General features: G+C 33.7%; 2 protein-coding genes and 1 pseudogene across 2 annotated transcripts; 1 reads left to right on the forward strand and 2 right to left on the reverse strand.

The window, feature by feature from the left end:
• Positions 1-1474: 1474 nt before the first annotated feature.
• LOC107761619 (pentatricopeptide repeat-containing protein At2g29760, chloroplastic-like) lies at positions 1475-4183 on the reverse strand (annotated as a pseudogene).
• Positions 3976-7238, reverse strand: LOC107761616 (putative NAD(P)H dehydrogenase (quinone) FQR1-like 3). Its single transcript, XM_016579855.2, has 4 exons — positions 6958-7238; positions 6750-6843; positions 5562-5827; positions 3976-4436 (listed from the first exon to the last, which is right to left on the reverse strand). The coding sequence occupies exons 1-4, from the start codon at positions 6981-6983 to the stop codon at positions 4211-4213; spliced, it is 612 nt and encodes a 203-aa protein (XP_016435341.1). The 5' UTR covers positions 6984-7238; the 3' UTR covers positions 3976-4210.
• Positions 7239-14850: 7612 nt separating this feature from the next.
• Positions 14851-17040, forward strand: LOC107761613 (transcription factor MYB119-like). Its single transcript, XM_075227563.1, has 3 exons — positions 14851-15200; positions 15316-15430; positions 16198-17040. Exons 1-3 carry the CDS (start codon positions 14851-14853, stop codon positions 17038-17040), a joined length of 1308 nt encoding a protein of 435 aa, XP_075083664.1.
• The last annotated feature ends 371 nt before the right edge of the window (positions 17041-17411 follow it).

Consider the following 17411-nt stretch of genomic DNA (forward strand, 5'->3'; position numbering starts at 1 on the left):
TAACTACTAAAAATCAAGCAAATAACAATTGATCACAAAATACAGCAGATGAGCTACAAAGAAATATCAATGAGAGGGTTAAGGATATTTAACTAGATAGGTGAAAGATAACTGACTCAGGATCCAATTCTTGAGTTAATTAACTCTATAATACAGTTGATTCTCACGAATTCAACCGATAATCATATTGCACTTGAAGTTAATGTTCCTCTTTCGATTAAACGTTAATTCAGTAATTAATCCAATTGAAGCACGGTAAACTATTGCAACAATCAAATGGTGGTTATGATCTAAAGGGTAACTTCTCGCGAATATTTCCCTATTTTCTAGTCCGATTAACAATTCAAGAGGCTCTTTCGATTACTTATTTGAATCACGAATTTAAACTAGAGCATAAGATGTGAAAAAATTCAATATCAAACTCCTCTTTTGATTAAGCAAAACAATAAATAACTCACCATATAAATTAAAGCTCCATCAATTAATTCTAACAATTATTAAGAATCGAATCCCTAATCAAGTTATCGAAACATCATATCTGTCAACACCCTAATGGAAATTACTCCATAACAACGGAGTAATACATCTCAAATAAGTTTAAGAACAAAGAAAACACCAATTCTAATGATTCGATACAAACTCTCGTATTACACCGATTGCAGGTTGTAATATTGATGAATTCTTGAGTCCTCTTGCCTTGGTTGGTTCTCCAATCTCCCGTAGGTCAAAAGTCCCTTCAAAACCGTATTTTTGGTGTATTTATACCGTGTAGAAACAAGCCCGGACGAAATTACTCTTTCCTAGCCGAACTTGGAAATCACTCTGACGATTTTGCACAGTTGCGCCGCCCCATGCGGCGCGCTAGTGTGGAAATCCATAGAGCTTGCACTTTGCTTGTCAGACCACTTTTGCACTGCGGCGCGGTAGTGGCTTTTTCTCATAGTAAACTTGTTTGTTCACTTTTTGATATCCGGACTTGGTCTTCGACCCCCGAACGTGATCCCGACTTAATTTCTTAGGCTTCAACTGAGACTTCAAAGTTCCAACTTGTTCGATTTTGCTCCAAATTACCTAAATAGCTTAGAATCATTTCCTACAAGGCATAAAACACGTAATATGTATAATTCACTATCATTTAAGCTCAAACACACGTAAAATGCAATAATTAGAGTGCAATACTACGGCTAAAACACGTGTTTCTAACCTACCATCAACCCTCAAACACGTAGATTCTTCACGATAAGAATTGGTTGAGATGGAGTCGCTCTGATAAGTCCAAATGCCATAGCTAGCTTCTCACTATGAAGATTTGGGGCTTGCTCCTGCATATCTTCTTCTTCAATAAGTTGCAGTACTTGGGACTTGTTGGAAACGTAACCTTACAGACTTCAGTCTGGCTGCAATCTCATCCAATTTTGCATAGATTTTCTGCGACAGAGGGTGAGTATTATCTCCCACTAGAAACTCATGAACAATACCATTGACCTCACTTGAGCTACAATCTGGTTCTTTCTTCAATCCACATTCTCTCATAAGCTTCCTTAACATAGAAACCTCGTGTCATTTCCCTGATTTCGCATAAATATTGGATAGAAGTACGTAGTCACCACGATTTTCAGGTTCCAACTCAAATAATTGATTGCAAGCTTGTTCAGCTAGTTCAAGATTGCCGTGTAATCTACATGCCCCAAGCAGAGCACCCCAAACTGATGGACTAGGGGTTACTGGCATATTCTTTATCAGCTCCACAGCTTCTTCCAATTCACCTGCGCGGCCAAGTATATCAACTAAGCAAGTGTAATGCTTTACCCAGGTACAATCCCATAAACGGTTTCCATTTGGTTAAAAATTGCCCGCCCCTCCTCCACCAACCCTGAATGGCTGCAAGCACATAATACATTTGTGAGTGTTACAGAATTAGGCTGACTTTATGTTCTTGCATTTTTAAGAACAAACTTATTGCTTCCTTGCCACGCCCATGCATTCCAAGCCAGCAATCATAGCACTCCATACAAACACATCTCTTTTGTTGACTGAATGGAATACCTCAAGTGCTTTCTCTACATCCCCACACTTGGAATACATGTTGATCAATGCAGTAATGAGGTGATAATATAATTTTATCTCTTGCTTCTTTATATACACGTGGATCTACCCACCTAAACCAATTGCACCCAACTGAGCACACGCAGACAAAGCACAAACAAGCGTCACCTCATCAGGTTTTGCCTTCTTGATGAGCTGCAACTCGTCGAAAACAGCCAAAGCCTCCTTTGGTTTACCACTCTGCTCATAAGCTGAGATTAGAGCATTCCAAGCAGCAATATCTTGGCTAGGCATGGTATTCAACACCCTTCTCGCCAGAGACGGATCCAGAATTTAAATTTTATGGGTTCAACTTTTAAACTTTTTAGCATTGAACCCATTATATTTGTAAAGTTATGGGTTCATATCTACTATTTTTGTAATTTTAACGAATTTTTACACATAAATTTTTACTCCGCGTCAAAAGTTATGGGTTCAGTTGAACCCGGTGATACTACACTACATCCGCCACTGCTTCTCGCTGCATCAAAATTTCCTGCCCTTACATACCCAACAAGCATGGTTGTCCAAGAAACAATATCCTTCTCCCGTATCTTGTCAAATAATTTTTCTCATCCTCAATGCACCCACACTTAATATACATATCAGGAATCGCATTACTTAAAATTACGCTCTCCCTAGTTCCATTCCTCTTGATAAACGCGCGCACCCATCTACCAAACTCCAAATCCAACTTATTACCCAAGCAGACAAAAGTGCCATCATTGTCACATCGTTAGGTTTCACATTGTCCTCGTCCATCCTATGAAACAACTTCAACCCCTCATTGGAATAACCCTTTTCAGCAAAACCCAATGTCATTGTAGTCCAAGAAACAACATCCCTTGTCTGCATATTCTCAAAAACTATGTACGCCGCATCTAAACATCCACAATTAGCATAAAAATGAATCAATGAATTAAGAACAAAGATATCAAGACCAAATCTCCCCTTAACTACCATTCCATAAAGTCCTTTCCCGATTCGAAAAGCTTTCATCCTGGCAGATGCTTTGATCACAAATGGGTAAGTAAATCCACTGGGAAGCTCACAACCCTCACGAAGCATATTAACAAATATCAAGATACACTGGATGGGGTCCTGGCTAGAAGAATAGGCACGAATAAGCGCATTCCAAGAGAAGAGATTTGGTTGAGAAATTTGATCGAACACTTTCTGGGCATAATCGAGACATGAGAAATGCTATAAAACAGAGACTTCGATGAGTTTGCTAGCTGAGTATGGGTCGAAGAAGAGCCCAGTACGGAGAAAGCAGGCATAGATTTGTTTGAGCTGCTTGATGCTGTTACATTTATCGATGAGTAAGACCAGTGGGTTATTTGCGAAGTAACGGTCGTTGGTGACAGTAATAGAATTGGGGCTCGTTTTTGGAAAGTGTTGGTGACGTGGAACGGGAAGGACTTGGGTGTACGGAGTCACCATAACTTCTTCGTCACTTGTTTCTTTTGGCTCCTAAAATGTAAAATTCTACGTATCTCGTAGTTCCTCGTTAATATGGAAATAAGGTATTTTGGTTTTGTTGCGTTGAATTATGACCACTCTTTTTTCTTCACATATGAGTGATAAACTTTACAACAAATTATTAACTAAAAAAGGCATATAATTTAAGGGTGATTAAGCAAATTTGAATGTCAACAAAGATTGGATAAATATTAGGAGCATCATATTCAAAGAAACAATACAATAATTGAGAGGCTATTGTTAATTGTAATTTGTAGTATAATATTCCATTAAGAATTTAATGGACCTTATGTTTGCGCTGTGTTAGACTTAAGAGTAAGCATTACATACTTTAGCAGACTAATAGCAGCCGGTTCCTTTTTCCTTCTTTGAACAAGAAGTGCTTTCCTGTAATTGTATTTAATACTTAGATAAAAATATTTTTTCCATATGAGAAAACCACTGTGTTGGTGCTGTTTAGCCTTGCTGCTCAAATATTTCAATGATTAGAACATAACAGAATATAAGCAAAGCCAGACGAGTAGTGATGGTACATTCAACCTTTTCTCTACAGATTTAAAAGGCTTTTACAATCATGTACACTTGCAGAGAGTCTAGCTTACTGGATTCTTTCCATTTCAGTGACAGATTGCTCAATTATGTGTCAATTACTGAGTCTTCTTGTAATTTCAGCAATATATTTCCCCTGATGAAAGGCCTGTTGAAATTCCAGTTCAGTCGGCTGACGAGATCCATCTGCAGCATAAGTTCCAGCTCCATAGCATGATCCCCCTTTTACCTCGTCCATCTCAAACATTCCTTTACCAAAAGTATATCCAAGAGGAACAAATATCATGCCATGATGTGCCAACTGAGTAATGGCTGTTAGTCTGCAAACAACAAGCGCTCGTGTCGATAAAAGAGCTGTCAAATATATAAATCAGTCACCAAAAAGAGAAGAAATAAGTATCCAAAGCAATCGTGATAATACATCAGTAACATTCTCCAAAATGATTTAACAACCCATGAGAAGCTTCATGTATCTGCTTTGCTTTGCTATATATTCCCTAGTTACGTATATTCTGCAGATATCACCAGCCTATTTGAGTTCATCAACCCAAACACTGAATTGAAACCTCTGGTTTTAGAAGAACATTGCATGTCTCTTTCTGGGAGTACTTGATCACTCTACAAATAATAAGATCCCAAAACCAACCTTCAATTTCGGTTGAAGTCTGTTTCCTGTTCTGGAAATCTCAAGAGGTTGATTTCTTAGATCCGTGAAAAGATGTTCCGTCATAATTATCCTTCTCGCTAGGGGCTTAAACTTAGTTCTTATGCAATATCCTGATCAAATTGAATAAGGCTGTGATGATCTATTGTCTTCCCAAATGATAAAAGAGGAGAAAAAAGGTAGCTAAACCAAACTGGGCAAAGGTGAGCATAGAGCTACTAGCATTTAGATTTAGATTTAACACTTTTGAAAATTGGAAATTATGCAGAAAGAACTCACAGCAGAGCTATGAACTTTCCTCACTACGGTTAGTGAACATGCACGATTCTAGGATTCAATGCCCTTATGTGACATGAGGAAATGAAGAGAATATTAATATTTTGCAATCTACGGGCCACGGTTAACCGCCGACCGTTTATACAGCTACTGACGGAAGATTCTGGATTTACCAATAATGCATCTTGCAAAGCTCTAACCTTTCACAAATATATCGAGTTGAAGCACTAAGGAAAATTCAAAATTTGTCTGTCTTATACAGAAATGCAGGGTAAGGCTGTATACAATAAACCCTTGTAGTCTGGCCCTACCCCGGACCCGGCATAGCGGGAGCTTAGTGCATCGGGCTGCCTCATACTCCACAAGTCTAAATCTAGCAGGATAGTGGTCCTTAAAACTCAACAGTATGCAAGTCAAGAATCTATACTAATGTCAATGAATCTATGTGAATAGGATTAACTAGAACACAGATTAAAAAGCAGAGACTAGATGATGAAGTACTCACGCGCTAAGCTCTTGACCACCTCCATGGAAACCAGTACTCCAAAAGATTCCAGCAGGTTTACCAGCTAATGCTTGAGTGGCCCATATCTCACTGGAGGCATCAAAAAATGCTTTGAATTGAGCTGCCATCACACCAAAACGAGAAGGGAAACCAAAAATGAAACCGTCAGCCTCCAAGAGCTGTTCAGGCCTGATCTCAGGCACATCATCAGGTTTTTTAGGAGCCTTCATCTTCTCCAATATCCGCTCAGGAAGTGTCTCGGGAACCTACAATCAAATTCATGGAACTAGCAGTAAATAGAATTTCTTTATCCAATCACAGTGGCGGAGACAAAAAGTTCTAACAAGGAGATCCGGGAAAAAATGCAAGAATAGCACACGGGAATTCAAACAAGCGACCTAATGCAATTCTTGAACCAGCTTTGTCACTACAATAAAAGATTCTCTTATATGAAGGGCTTCAAGAATTTATATCTACACACAAAAGAAAATTTTTGTTTTTTATCCTACTTGCACACTATAAATTTCAGATTAAGGGGATTCAATTGAACAACCTTCACTACACGTGGCTACGACTGAGCAATTACACATAATTGACTATAATAGACATCGATTAATAACCTTGAAAAAATAAGGTAAATAACCTGCTATAACCCATAAACGTCACTGATAATTAAAAAATTTACAATGTATATCACTTATCAAACGTCACGATTAGAGGTGGCAAAATGGTTAAAAGAAAACAGTTATCCACCCATATTATCCATTAAAAAATGGGTTGGATAATGAATATTTTAAAAACGGGTTGAATATGGATAAGAACCATATTATCCATTTAGAAAATGGATAACCAAATGGATAACTAATGGTTTAACTTTTACATTTGTAAAACCCCAAATTGGGAACTCCTCAAGGTTGGAAGACTAGGAATTCTCCCCATAGTGATTATGTTCAAGAAGCCACGGATAATATTCATATTATCCGCCGGATAACCCATTTTTTATCCGTACTAAATATGGATCGGATCGGATAATTTACCCGCTTTTGACCGCTCATATCCGACCCGCCTGTTTGCCACTCCTAGTCACGATCAATGTATATAACTTAAATGTTACTACTAAAATGAAACTACTTAAGCTATAGCAGAAACTTCAACAACATGTTTCCAAGGCTGAGCTGTAGAGTTTACCTGCCAAAGAGTTGCTTCGACACCCTGAACAGAATTGACTCCGCGTTGTATTTCTCGCGCCATAGTCTCCACATGGCCATAAAGAGAGTAATACCTGAATCAAATATCATCCAACATAATAAAAAATTAACAAAGAGAATCAGCTGCTACTGCTAATAACCACTCAAATCCAATTACTTTTGTGAGTGTGTGTGTGTGTGTTACTTACACAACGTAGACCTTAGTTGTAGCCATAGTTTGATCAGATGATAGTTACAGAGCTGGAAATTAAACCCTCAATTGAAAAAGAAGTTAACTACAGTTCTTCCCCAAAACCAAAGTGGACAAGTAGGTGGATTCGAAGAATATATGGAGAACACAAGTGATTTTCGTGAATTAGTTAACCAAAGTGGACAAGTAGGTGGATTCGAAGGATGCGTGTAAGAACTCTAGAGATGTATCTGAAGGCTTCAGCCACGTCGCAAGACCACATCGTTTAAAGCTTTTGTCAGCTCTGATCCTTTTGCTGGTGCATTCTTATTTGGAAATAATATAACTCTCACGGTTTAAAAGAAATATAATAAATTCCTACTATAAAATTTAATATTATAATTATTACAGAAAAATATTTATATTTATAGCGCACAGTTCCATTAAAATAAAAATATTAATTATTAATCTCTAAACATAAGCAATTTGAATAGAAAGTCAATAATTCTTTGTACAAAAATCATATTTTTTTTTCTTTTTATCTATTAGTTTTCCTTCTTTTTCTTCATTGTTCTTAATTTTATTTTCTGCCGAAACCAATATATTTTCTAAATTTGTTCCATTCGCTTTCTTTTTTATTATCTTTATTAAATTTTTCTCTTCCTTCTTTCTTCCTTTCGATCTTATTTCGATAATAATATACGTTAATATATACAAAACGTGTATAAAAAACATATATATTGAATTAACATATATAAAATATACATAAAAATACATAAAAAATATATCTTAAATTTAACATATATATATATATAATGGAACTTGACATATAAAATATATTTGAAATATACATTAAAAATACATCTTAAAATAAGATGGCACTTCACAAATAAATATACAAAAATTATATACATAAAAATACATTTTTAATTAAAGTGATATTTGATATACAAAGTATAAAAGACGTATAAATCAATACATCTTGAATTTAGGTGGCATTCATATATGCATCAGATTTATAAAAATGGAGTGAAGAAGATGAATGTTGGGCTTAATTTTGGTAATATGCTAATAATGAAAAAAAAGTGTTCTTTATGGAATAAACAATAAATGATGCTATTTTTTTAAAATAATAGTTAAAAAGGGATCAAGTGTGTAAAAAAACTCTTCTTATATTTCTGTTTTTGTCCGCAATGACCTGGCATTTGTCCTTTTGCGTATTGGATAGAATATACTATTATGATCGAAATAATTAGGTGTCATGCGAAAACTAATAAAATAAATCTTAAAGGATGGTAAATCAGATAACAAAAGAAATATATCTAAAAAGACATAACTATTTAACGTAATTCGATCAATTGACCTATTTTTATAGGCAGAAAATGCAATCTATTATATAAAAAAGAGTTCAAAATGATCTGCAAGGCCTTACGTGGTGACTTTATCGTTTTGATGGGAAAAAAAATACAATGATGAAGAGGTCCATTAGGATTCATGCTCAGAACTCCCGAGTTCTATTGGTGTACCCCTTAGTGGACTAGTACCGCGAAGAGAAATTACGCGACACATCAAATATTTATATTGTATTTATAATTCGTAGTCATACTTTCAACAAATTTACCACTCATAGCTATATTCGAATCGTCTAGCAAATCCATGAAATAAAAGATTAATAGTTTTAAAATGAAACAAGAGAGCAAGAAGCTCTCGTAACTCAGTTGATTAGAGCGCATGTTTAGTTAGTAAAAGTCTTGAGTTCGACTCTCAACAAGAATATTTTATTTTTATGTATTTATGTATTTCGTCTTGGTTGTATTCGTTGCGCGAATAAATACAGTCGATACAGTCAAATTCTTTGTATACACCCATATATACAGTCGATACAAGTTGTATCCATTGTATACAGCCTTGTATTTCACATTGGTTACAGTTGATACATTTTGTATTCGTTGAACGAATGTATACCGTTGATACACGTTGTATTCGTTGCGTGAACGAATACAGTTGACACAAGTTGTATTCGTTGCGCCTTTGAATACAAATGATACAAATTAGTAACAATTAAATAGTAGCTACGAATGGTAATTAGGTAAATTATAGTTACTAGGTTCTAAATTATAGTGGTTTATGAAAAGGGATTTTTACTTTTTTATACTATATATGAAACTTTATAACCCTTCATAATCAAGTTTTAATTTAATTACATGGCCATATACAATTTACCAATTATATACAAATTAGTTTTAAATGAGTATCCATTTATATTAGGAATTGAATAAAGAATCAGTTATTTTGTTACAATGCATTACCAGTGTTCTCTTCTCTCTCTCTCTCTCTCTCTCTCTCTCTCTCTCTCTTCTTTGTTACATAAGAAATCTAAAGCAGACTACAGTAGTTGTTTGAAGTAAATTCAATTTTCAGAAAATTCATCAATGAATTTTAATTGTTAAAATATAGAGTTTTAACTTAGCAATTCCTTTCATGTTACACAATTGGTGTTCGAATTGAAATTGTTAATCAATAAATTTTGAAGGTATTTGAGTCTCCACCATTGACAGCCATTAAAAAGCTTTGAAACTTTGAATTCGAATTTGGGTTTTCAAAAATTATTGTTTGTTTGGATAAGGTGTTATTGCAAACAATTGAAAATATTCTTTGGAGTTTATATCTCAATTTCGAGGGTGTTTGGTGAAGATTAGACTTGATTTTGGTAGAATTTCAAGTTGAAGAAGAAGAAGAAGAAGATACAATATACTTACGATATTGTATTAAAGTTGTATGTAAATTGTATTTAAGTTGTATTCTATTGTAATTATATATTTTTTTATTTGAATGCTGTATGAAAGTTGAAAAATAATCGTATAATGTATGAATCGTTGAATGAAATTTATATTTAAGTTATAAATACTATCTTTTTACGTAAAGTTGTTGATATGTACCAACATTGTTTTAAGAGAGGAAGTTTTGACTGGAATTTCAGAGAGGAAGAAGAACACACTACTTACAAAATATATACAAATCTTATACAAAATACATACAAAAGACATAGAGCTCGTTTGGATTGGCTGATTGTAAATAGCTGATAAGCTTAGTGCTGAAGAGTCTTTTTAAGTGTTGAAATTGATTTTTAAAATAAGCATTTATGTGTTTGGATAGAAATGCTGAAACTGATAATATGCAGTTGATGTGTTTGATTAAAAAGTGCTGATAAACTATTCTTTTATTAAAATAACTAAAATACCCTTGAATCTTTTTCAAAAGATTATAAATTAAAAATTTCTTTGTAAAGAAAAGAATTAATAACGAATATGGAATGAAGAGAAAGTCAAGAAATTTATTTTGTGAAAAATATTTTGTGAATTATAAAATATTATTAAGGATAAACTAGTAAAAATGTTGGTCAAACTAAAAGTGCTTATAAGCTGAAAAGTCATAAGTTGGGGGTGACCAGCTTATGACTTATGGCTGATTTTAGCTTATAAGCACTTTGAGTGTTTACCAAACGCGTAGATAAGCCAAAAGGTGCTTATAAGCCAGTTTGACCAGCTTATAAGCTTAGCCAAACACCCTCATATTGTATAAATTTTATATGAAAATTGTATTTAAGTTGTATGATATTGTAGTTGTATTTAACTGGGTAAAAATAATGTATGAAAGTTGTAGGTAAGTTGAAAATAAGTTGTATGAAATTTATTTTTACTATGTATGTTATTGTAGATATTCAAATTTACATTAAATTAATTTGTACAAAATGTATTTTTAATTTGTATGTTGATATACCATACATTGTTCTTTTCTCAGTTGATTTATAAAGGAAAGAAAAGTAGAGAATGAATTCCAAATCGACTTATGTGCACTGATTCATATTTATTTGAGCAGAAAAACCTGAATATTGATAGGAACTGAATGATTTTGGTGGAGAAATTTCGAGTTTCATATTAAAAGTGTCATCGTCACACTTCCGAGAAACTGAGTTTTATGTGAGATTTAAAATTTTTGTGAGAAATTAACTGGGTAGCATAGACTCTTGTTGGAAATACTAATACAAAGTTGAATCCAAAGTTTGAGGCGATTGAATTTAATTTGAAATCTACTAAAACTTCGAATCTGCTCAATTATGCCTTTTGATTTAATTGTGATTGGTGCTATAGTTTGACAATGCTGTTAAGAAATTATTTAGTAAATGCAGAGTAGAGCAATCATAGAGATGGAAAACAGGGATAAATTTTGGCGACAATTGCGTTCAAAGTTGTTGTCATATTGTAGCGTATCTTTTTTCTTTTTTGTAACTGAAATTTCGTTTGTTATAGCTTAAAATAAGTAATACATAACTAGAATGAGTCTTATTAAAAGAGGAATGGAGAGAAAATAGGAAAAAGATGTAACTAAATCCCCTAATTTAAGGCACTAATAATGGATTGTATATAATTTGTAAGTAATCCTTGTTTAGGGCAGTTAACATACAAAATTAGGACAATTTTAATAAATAATTTTCAAATATTGTAGAGGAAGAAAAAAATCCCGAATGAAAATTCCACCACTTGGCCCAATACATAATTCATGGCCCAAATAACATGACAAATCTGGTATTGCTGGATGGATACTTACTAGAATAATTAACCCAAATAGTCGTCCACTTAATCTTTTAAACTAAAAATAGCCGACGAAGGTATAATATGTATATACTCTATGTATTAAAAATGTATAACTGTATATAATCAATATGTAATCTATGTATACCGGCTAGAAAAAGTAAACATTAAATCTGGCCGACTATTTTGTGTAACAATCCCTACTTACTACACTATAGTCTTTAGACAATGACGAACTTTTAGGGTATGGCTATGGTCAAATTAGTTTAATTTCTCTTCTGATGGTAACAATTTGATCAAGTAAATATTGTTTGTAGATTATTATCTATATAAATAATATTGATATAGATAGTAATCTAGTGGCTAACAGGTACATATATAGTAGTGCGTTTTTCTGAATTCAGCTACAAACTCAGCACACAGTTATATATAGTTGCAGAGAGCATATCAATATAGAAGTTTGGCATAAACTCACTTTCGGGGAGATGAGTTTTATGGTTTATTATAAAAGTTCTTTAGTTACGTATATGTTTCACAAAAGATCGATAAATAAAAATATAAGATTGTTGTTGGATCACTTTTTTCTCTTCAAATTATAACTGGTCATAGGAAATCATTTCCTCTAATTTGTAGGAACTGAACATGAGTCATTAGCATTTAGTAGTAATGTGGAGCTATTAATATGGAGCTTAACGTCGTCCATAATTCCCTCCTTATTATGAAGAAAATTATGAGCACCAATTACTTATTAATTATGATCCTTTTAATTTACCCTCCCCTCTAAGAGAAAACAAATAGTTGTTGGTTCTAAGAACTGTGATTCTCCCATTTTACCTTTTTAACTTCACACCAGTGTAAAAAATAAATTACACTAGTATATAAAAGTTAGTAAGAGGTATTTTAGAATTAATCACACACTATTATTAAAAAAATTCAAATGAATTAGCTATGGCTAAGCTTTTTATATACATGATTAACAATAAAAATTCTGTAACGGCAGCACTAATCTCTCCACCTCTCTTAATTATACTGTTGTTATTACTAAGAGGAATGAAAAATCTCAGGAGTTACAGTCACCTCAATTGTCAACCGTACGTTTGGATGGGTTCAAAGATCAACGGCTGACATTCGTCCTCAGCCATCTATATAGTATTATAAGCTCTTTTATTCAGCTATATATGGTTATGAACATATATTATCTTGCAAACCAAAAAGAAAACTCAAAGAGTACTTTCCTTTTATTCAAAGCAAAAAATATTTTTCTTGGCTGAAAATCCTTTTTCCTCTTTTTGTTTATTCAAAGCAAAAAACTACTGGAATGCCACTAAAAAAAAGGCAGATTACAAGGAAAAACAAGAACAGAAAATATCAACTACATGATGGCCAGAATGAACGCAAATATCGATCCAAGATTATATCGATAAGAAGCAAATATTTCGCTGATGATTCTCCCTCCCACCGCCACCTCATATCATTGTGTCAGTAGCGGCAGATGCATATACATATTTGTGACTTAAATTATTTCTAAAACTAGAACCAAATCATCTTTTAGAACAGTTAAAAATAAAATAGGGGTATATAAGCTAGAATTGAGGGAGTAATTCTTATGGAATGTAATACGTTGTATATGGTTCAATTTAATTAATTATTCCACCTTAGGTGTGAGAGAGGTTAATTATGCATTAACCACGCACTACCTGTATATCACTAACCATATGCCCTTCACTAAATACAACGAAACAAAGGAAAATCATAAAAAGCTATACGGTGATTACACAGTCAAGAGAGAATGACTCTCTTTAAGAAAAATTCAAAAAATTAAGTTGGAGTCTAGACATAGTCGATTGTTCCTTTGATTGATTTTTTTTTAATACTAAGGTTCCAAGCACGTTAACTACACGATAGTTTTCGATTGGAGAAGCTTTTTGAAGAAAACAAAATTACAAAAAAAGAATTTGTGTTTGATTAAATACTGTTTTAAAGAAGTTTTACGAATGTATTAAAAAACAATATAATAGCTCCAAGACACTTTTCTTCTACAAAATTTATTTGAATGATTCTTGTTTTTGAAAATTACAAACAAATACCCAAGCAAACTTTATAGTCAAATCCTAAAAGATGGCCACGGTTGTTTATGCAGTTTGAGAGGCCCTTGAAGTTTTTTCTCAATAACTCTTTTTAATTCGTTCAGAAGAATTCAGCAGTAATACAATGGTCTTTGTGTGACCTATTAGTTGAGGGGTTTGAGTCGAACTAGCCTTTGATACTTGCATGAGGGTAGACTGTCTAAATCACACCCCTTGGGGTGCAACCTTTCCTCGTATCATGTGTGTGAATGAGGGATATTTCGTATATCGAGCTGCACGGCTACAATTGAGTTTTTTTTTTCCTAGTACATATGAGTTTATAAAATAATAATATGCTGAACAACACGTTCAAGAACATAATGACCATTCCTTGCATATTAGTATGGTTGTCCAAAGATTGGAAAAATAAATTATGCTAGTGATTCATGCATGATGAACCCTAGCTAGAATTTTCAAAGTGTATATGTGCATTATAACGAACAGAAAAGAAGTAGAGAAAAATGAAATTAATAGTAAGCTTAGGGTTGTCATGTTATCTTCGAATGAGTGAGTCATTTAGTAGTAATTGTAGAGCTATTAATATGGAACTTAAAGTCGTCCATAATTCCCTCTATTACGATGGAGAAAATTATGAGCACCAATTACCTTATTAATTATGATCCTTTTAATTTACCCTTCCCGCTAAAAACGTTTTCAAGTCGCATTGCTGTAATTCTTCCTCTTTTACCTTAATTTTCTCTAACCTTTTTATTTTTATTTTTATATATTTCATCACTAACTTGTTTCATGGCGAAAATTTGGATAAACATGTATATATATATAATAGGTAGTTTAGCATGTCATTACTGTCAGTAAAATAAAAATAAATTCCCAATGAATTCACCACAACTAATTAAACTTTTATTATTATAGAAAGTGATACAATAATGATAATTTATTAACGACAGCACTAATCTCTCCACCTTTCTTTCTACAGTTGACACTAAAGAGGAAGCTCAGGAGTTATAGCTAGCTAGCCCACCTCCTTTCTGAACCGTTGGATGGATTCTAAGATCAACGGCTGGTATTCCCCCTCAGCTCTTTGCAAGAAACCACAGTATTATAAGCTCTTTATTCAGCTATTGTCATATGGTCATATCTTCCAAACTAAGAAGAAAACTTAAACACTTTTCCTTTTTTACAAAGCAAATTTATTTGCTGAAAACATTCCTTTCTTCTTCTTCTTCTCTTTCCATGGAAGGTGGTAGTAGTGCTTTTCGTCCCTATCAAAATTTACCAAAAAACTACCTTGGATCAACTCCTCCATTTACTGCCATAGATAGGTTTTTATGGAGTCATGAAAATTATTTTTACCCTTTAAGTAGTAGTAGTAGTAGTAGCCAGGCAAATGGAGTTTCTTGGCCAAAAACTTTACCAGAGCCAAGTTTTATTGAAGGGTTTTTTCTCAACGAACAAGAGAGTGATTTAATAGAAGAAGCGAATTCAGTTCAAAAAAATAAAAGGGAGAGTTGGAAAAAGGCAAAAGAAGGCAATTCAACAACAAATTATTTGGTCAAGGGTCCGTGGACTGATGAAGAAGACAGGTTTTTTTTTTGCACTTCTTAAGTTTAATCTAAACGAATGGAAGAATAAGTTTAACTGAAGTGTTCAACTAATTTTTATATTTTTTGTGGATTAATTATAAAGCAAACTGCTTAGGTTGGTAAAACAGTTAGGAGTAAGGAAATGGGCTCAAATTGCTGAGAAAATGGACGCTAGAGCAGGGAAGCAGTGTCGAGAGAGATGGCATAATCATTTGCGTCCAGATATCAAGGTTTTCTTTTCCTATAAATTTTTGCTCTCTTAATTTTCCTTTGTCTTCCGAAGCGTTAAAATTTTCATTTCTAAAATTTAGCCTAATACAGCCCTAAAAAAAGGTTCGCCTCTTACTAAATAAGAGTTAAATTTTTAATAGATACATGCAAAGGCTATCTAAGAACTCAGATTTGCTCTAGATTTTGGGTGATGTTTAGTCATTCAGATCTCCACCATCCATTTTTATCTAATCAAGTAACCAAATATTTTCAAGCCCCTTAATTTTGTTGTTTTTATCTGCTGAAAAGAAAGTTTTTTTTGGGTAATGAATGATCCCTCTATCAGAAAACATTTTTTGATGTTTTTAAGGACTAGAATTAACCTATAGAACTTCAGATGTTTGAAGATTTTCTCTCCATTTTTTTGGTAGGGAATTAAAGCTTGGACCTAAAGTTTTATTGTGAGAGATGTCTTTTTCTATTTGGTTATTTAGTTTTTATGCTCTTACCTTTTTGGTCACAAGGATTTCCACCAAAAAGGTATTTTTAGGGTTTGTTTTCTACTATATTTATTTCATTCTTCTCACAATGCTTGACTGATTTCAACCTCCATTTTCACGTGACTGTGAAACTTTTCTTTGACAAAGGCATCAAAATCAGTTATAAAAGTGAGTCCACTTCATTGGAAAAGTAATTAATATTAGATTTCTTGTAAATTGAGAACATCTTCTTTGTTAATATATATTTCTTCATCCAAAATTATCTTTTAATTTTTTTTTTCTTTTAGAAAGATACATGGAGTGAAGAAGAAGAGTTGATGTTAGTAGAAGCACATAAGCAACTTGGAAATAAATGGGCAGAAATTGCAAAGAGAATTCCGGGAAGGACTGAGAATTCAATCAAGAACCATTGGAATGCCACTAAAAGAAGGATGAATTCAAGGAGAAATAAGAAGAGAAAAAATCAACAAGATGGCCAAAATGAACGCCAAAATCGCTCCAATGTTCTCCAAGATTATATAAGAAGCGTGTGCTTCGCTGATGATTCTCCCCTCACCACCGCCACATACCATAGTGGCGGTGGTTCTGGTGGTGGCGGTGGATGCAGTTCCACCACCACCACTGTCACTCAGAGTAATAGTACCATCACAAATGCAACCCTAACATACTCTGACGATGATTCTCCATCGTTGCTCACTCATCAAACATGTGATGAAGAAATGAACTTCATGCAAAATTTATTTGGAAAGAATTCACTCTTGAGTGACAATAATGGTACTAAAGCCATTGATCATTCTATGGAGGCAAAAGTAACTCAAAATCTTTTCGACAACAACTCATCTATCTCTAACTCTGCCTTCAATTCCTTTGGTGAAAATCCGCTATCTAACGGTCAAGAGACTCAATTACAGTATTCTCAACATTTTTGTCCTGACGTTTACCTTCCGTACCTTCTAGATGGTTCATCTTATAATCCGGAGTGCTTCGGATATGGAAACAGCATGAATATGCAGATGAATCAAGCATCTGGTTGTTCTTCAGAAGGAAACAATAAGGTGGAAGTTGATTTGATGGAGTTTGTTTCATCTTCTCATTTCTCTCAAGGAACCTTTAACAATACCTTCTTTTGATCTTACTATTAATGTCACGTTACGTTGTACAAAATGACATATGCTAAACAGGTCGAGTGGGATAGTACTGTTGTCTACTGTTTTTTTCCTTCTATTTTTGTAAATCATATGGATTATCATGATCTGGTCGCGGTATGTTTTGAAAATGTTTAATTGTTCTCGTTTTATCGTTAGCCATTGATCGATATGATCATGTATAATATCCCTTTTATTCTGTGTCTGCTTCTTTGTACATGTTAAAAAGGTAGTCCGATGTATAAAGTATCTCGCGTTCACACAGGATCTCGGAAAGAGTCGCACTCTAAGGGGTATGATGTAGACAGTCCATCCTAATGCAAGAATCAATAGATGCTTTCGTGGTTTGAACCGAT

The sequence above is a fragment of the Nicotiana tabacum genome, chromosome 2 (genome assembly GCF_000715075.1).
Source record: "Nicotiana tabacum cultivar K326 chromosome 2, ASM71507v2, whole genome shotgun sequence".
In the NCBI taxonomy this organism is placed as follows: domain Eukaryota; kingdom Viridiplantae; phylum Streptophyta; class Magnoliopsida; order Solanales; family Solanaceae; genus Nicotiana; species Nicotiana tabacum.

Bases quoted from the DNA above. Each gene is read 5' to 3' on its own strand.
- LOC107761616 (XM_016579855.2), bottom strand. From the start codon at position 6,983: ATGGCTACAACTAAGGTCTACGTTGT. The intron at 6,844-6,957 runs GTAAGTAACACA...TATTTGATTCAG, and splicing joins ACAACTAAGGTCTACGTTGT to GTATTACTCTCTTTATGGCC. The intron at 5,828-6,749 runs GTAAACTCTACA...ATTTGATTGTAG, and splicing joins TCGAAGCAACTCTTTGGCAG to GTTCCCGAGACACTTCCTGA.
- LOC107761613 (XM_075227563.1), top strand. From the start codon at position 14,851: ATGGAAGGTGGTAGTAGTGCTTTTCGTCCCTATCAAAATTTACCAAAA. The intron at 15,201-15,315 runs GTTTTTTTTTTG...CAAACTGCTTAG, and splicing joins TGGACTGATGAAGAAGACAG to GTTGGTAAAACAGTTAGGAG. The intron at 15,431-16,197 runs GTTTTCTTTTCC...TTTTTCTTTTAG, and splicing joins ATTTGCGTCCAGATATCAAG to AAAGATACATGGAGTGAAGA.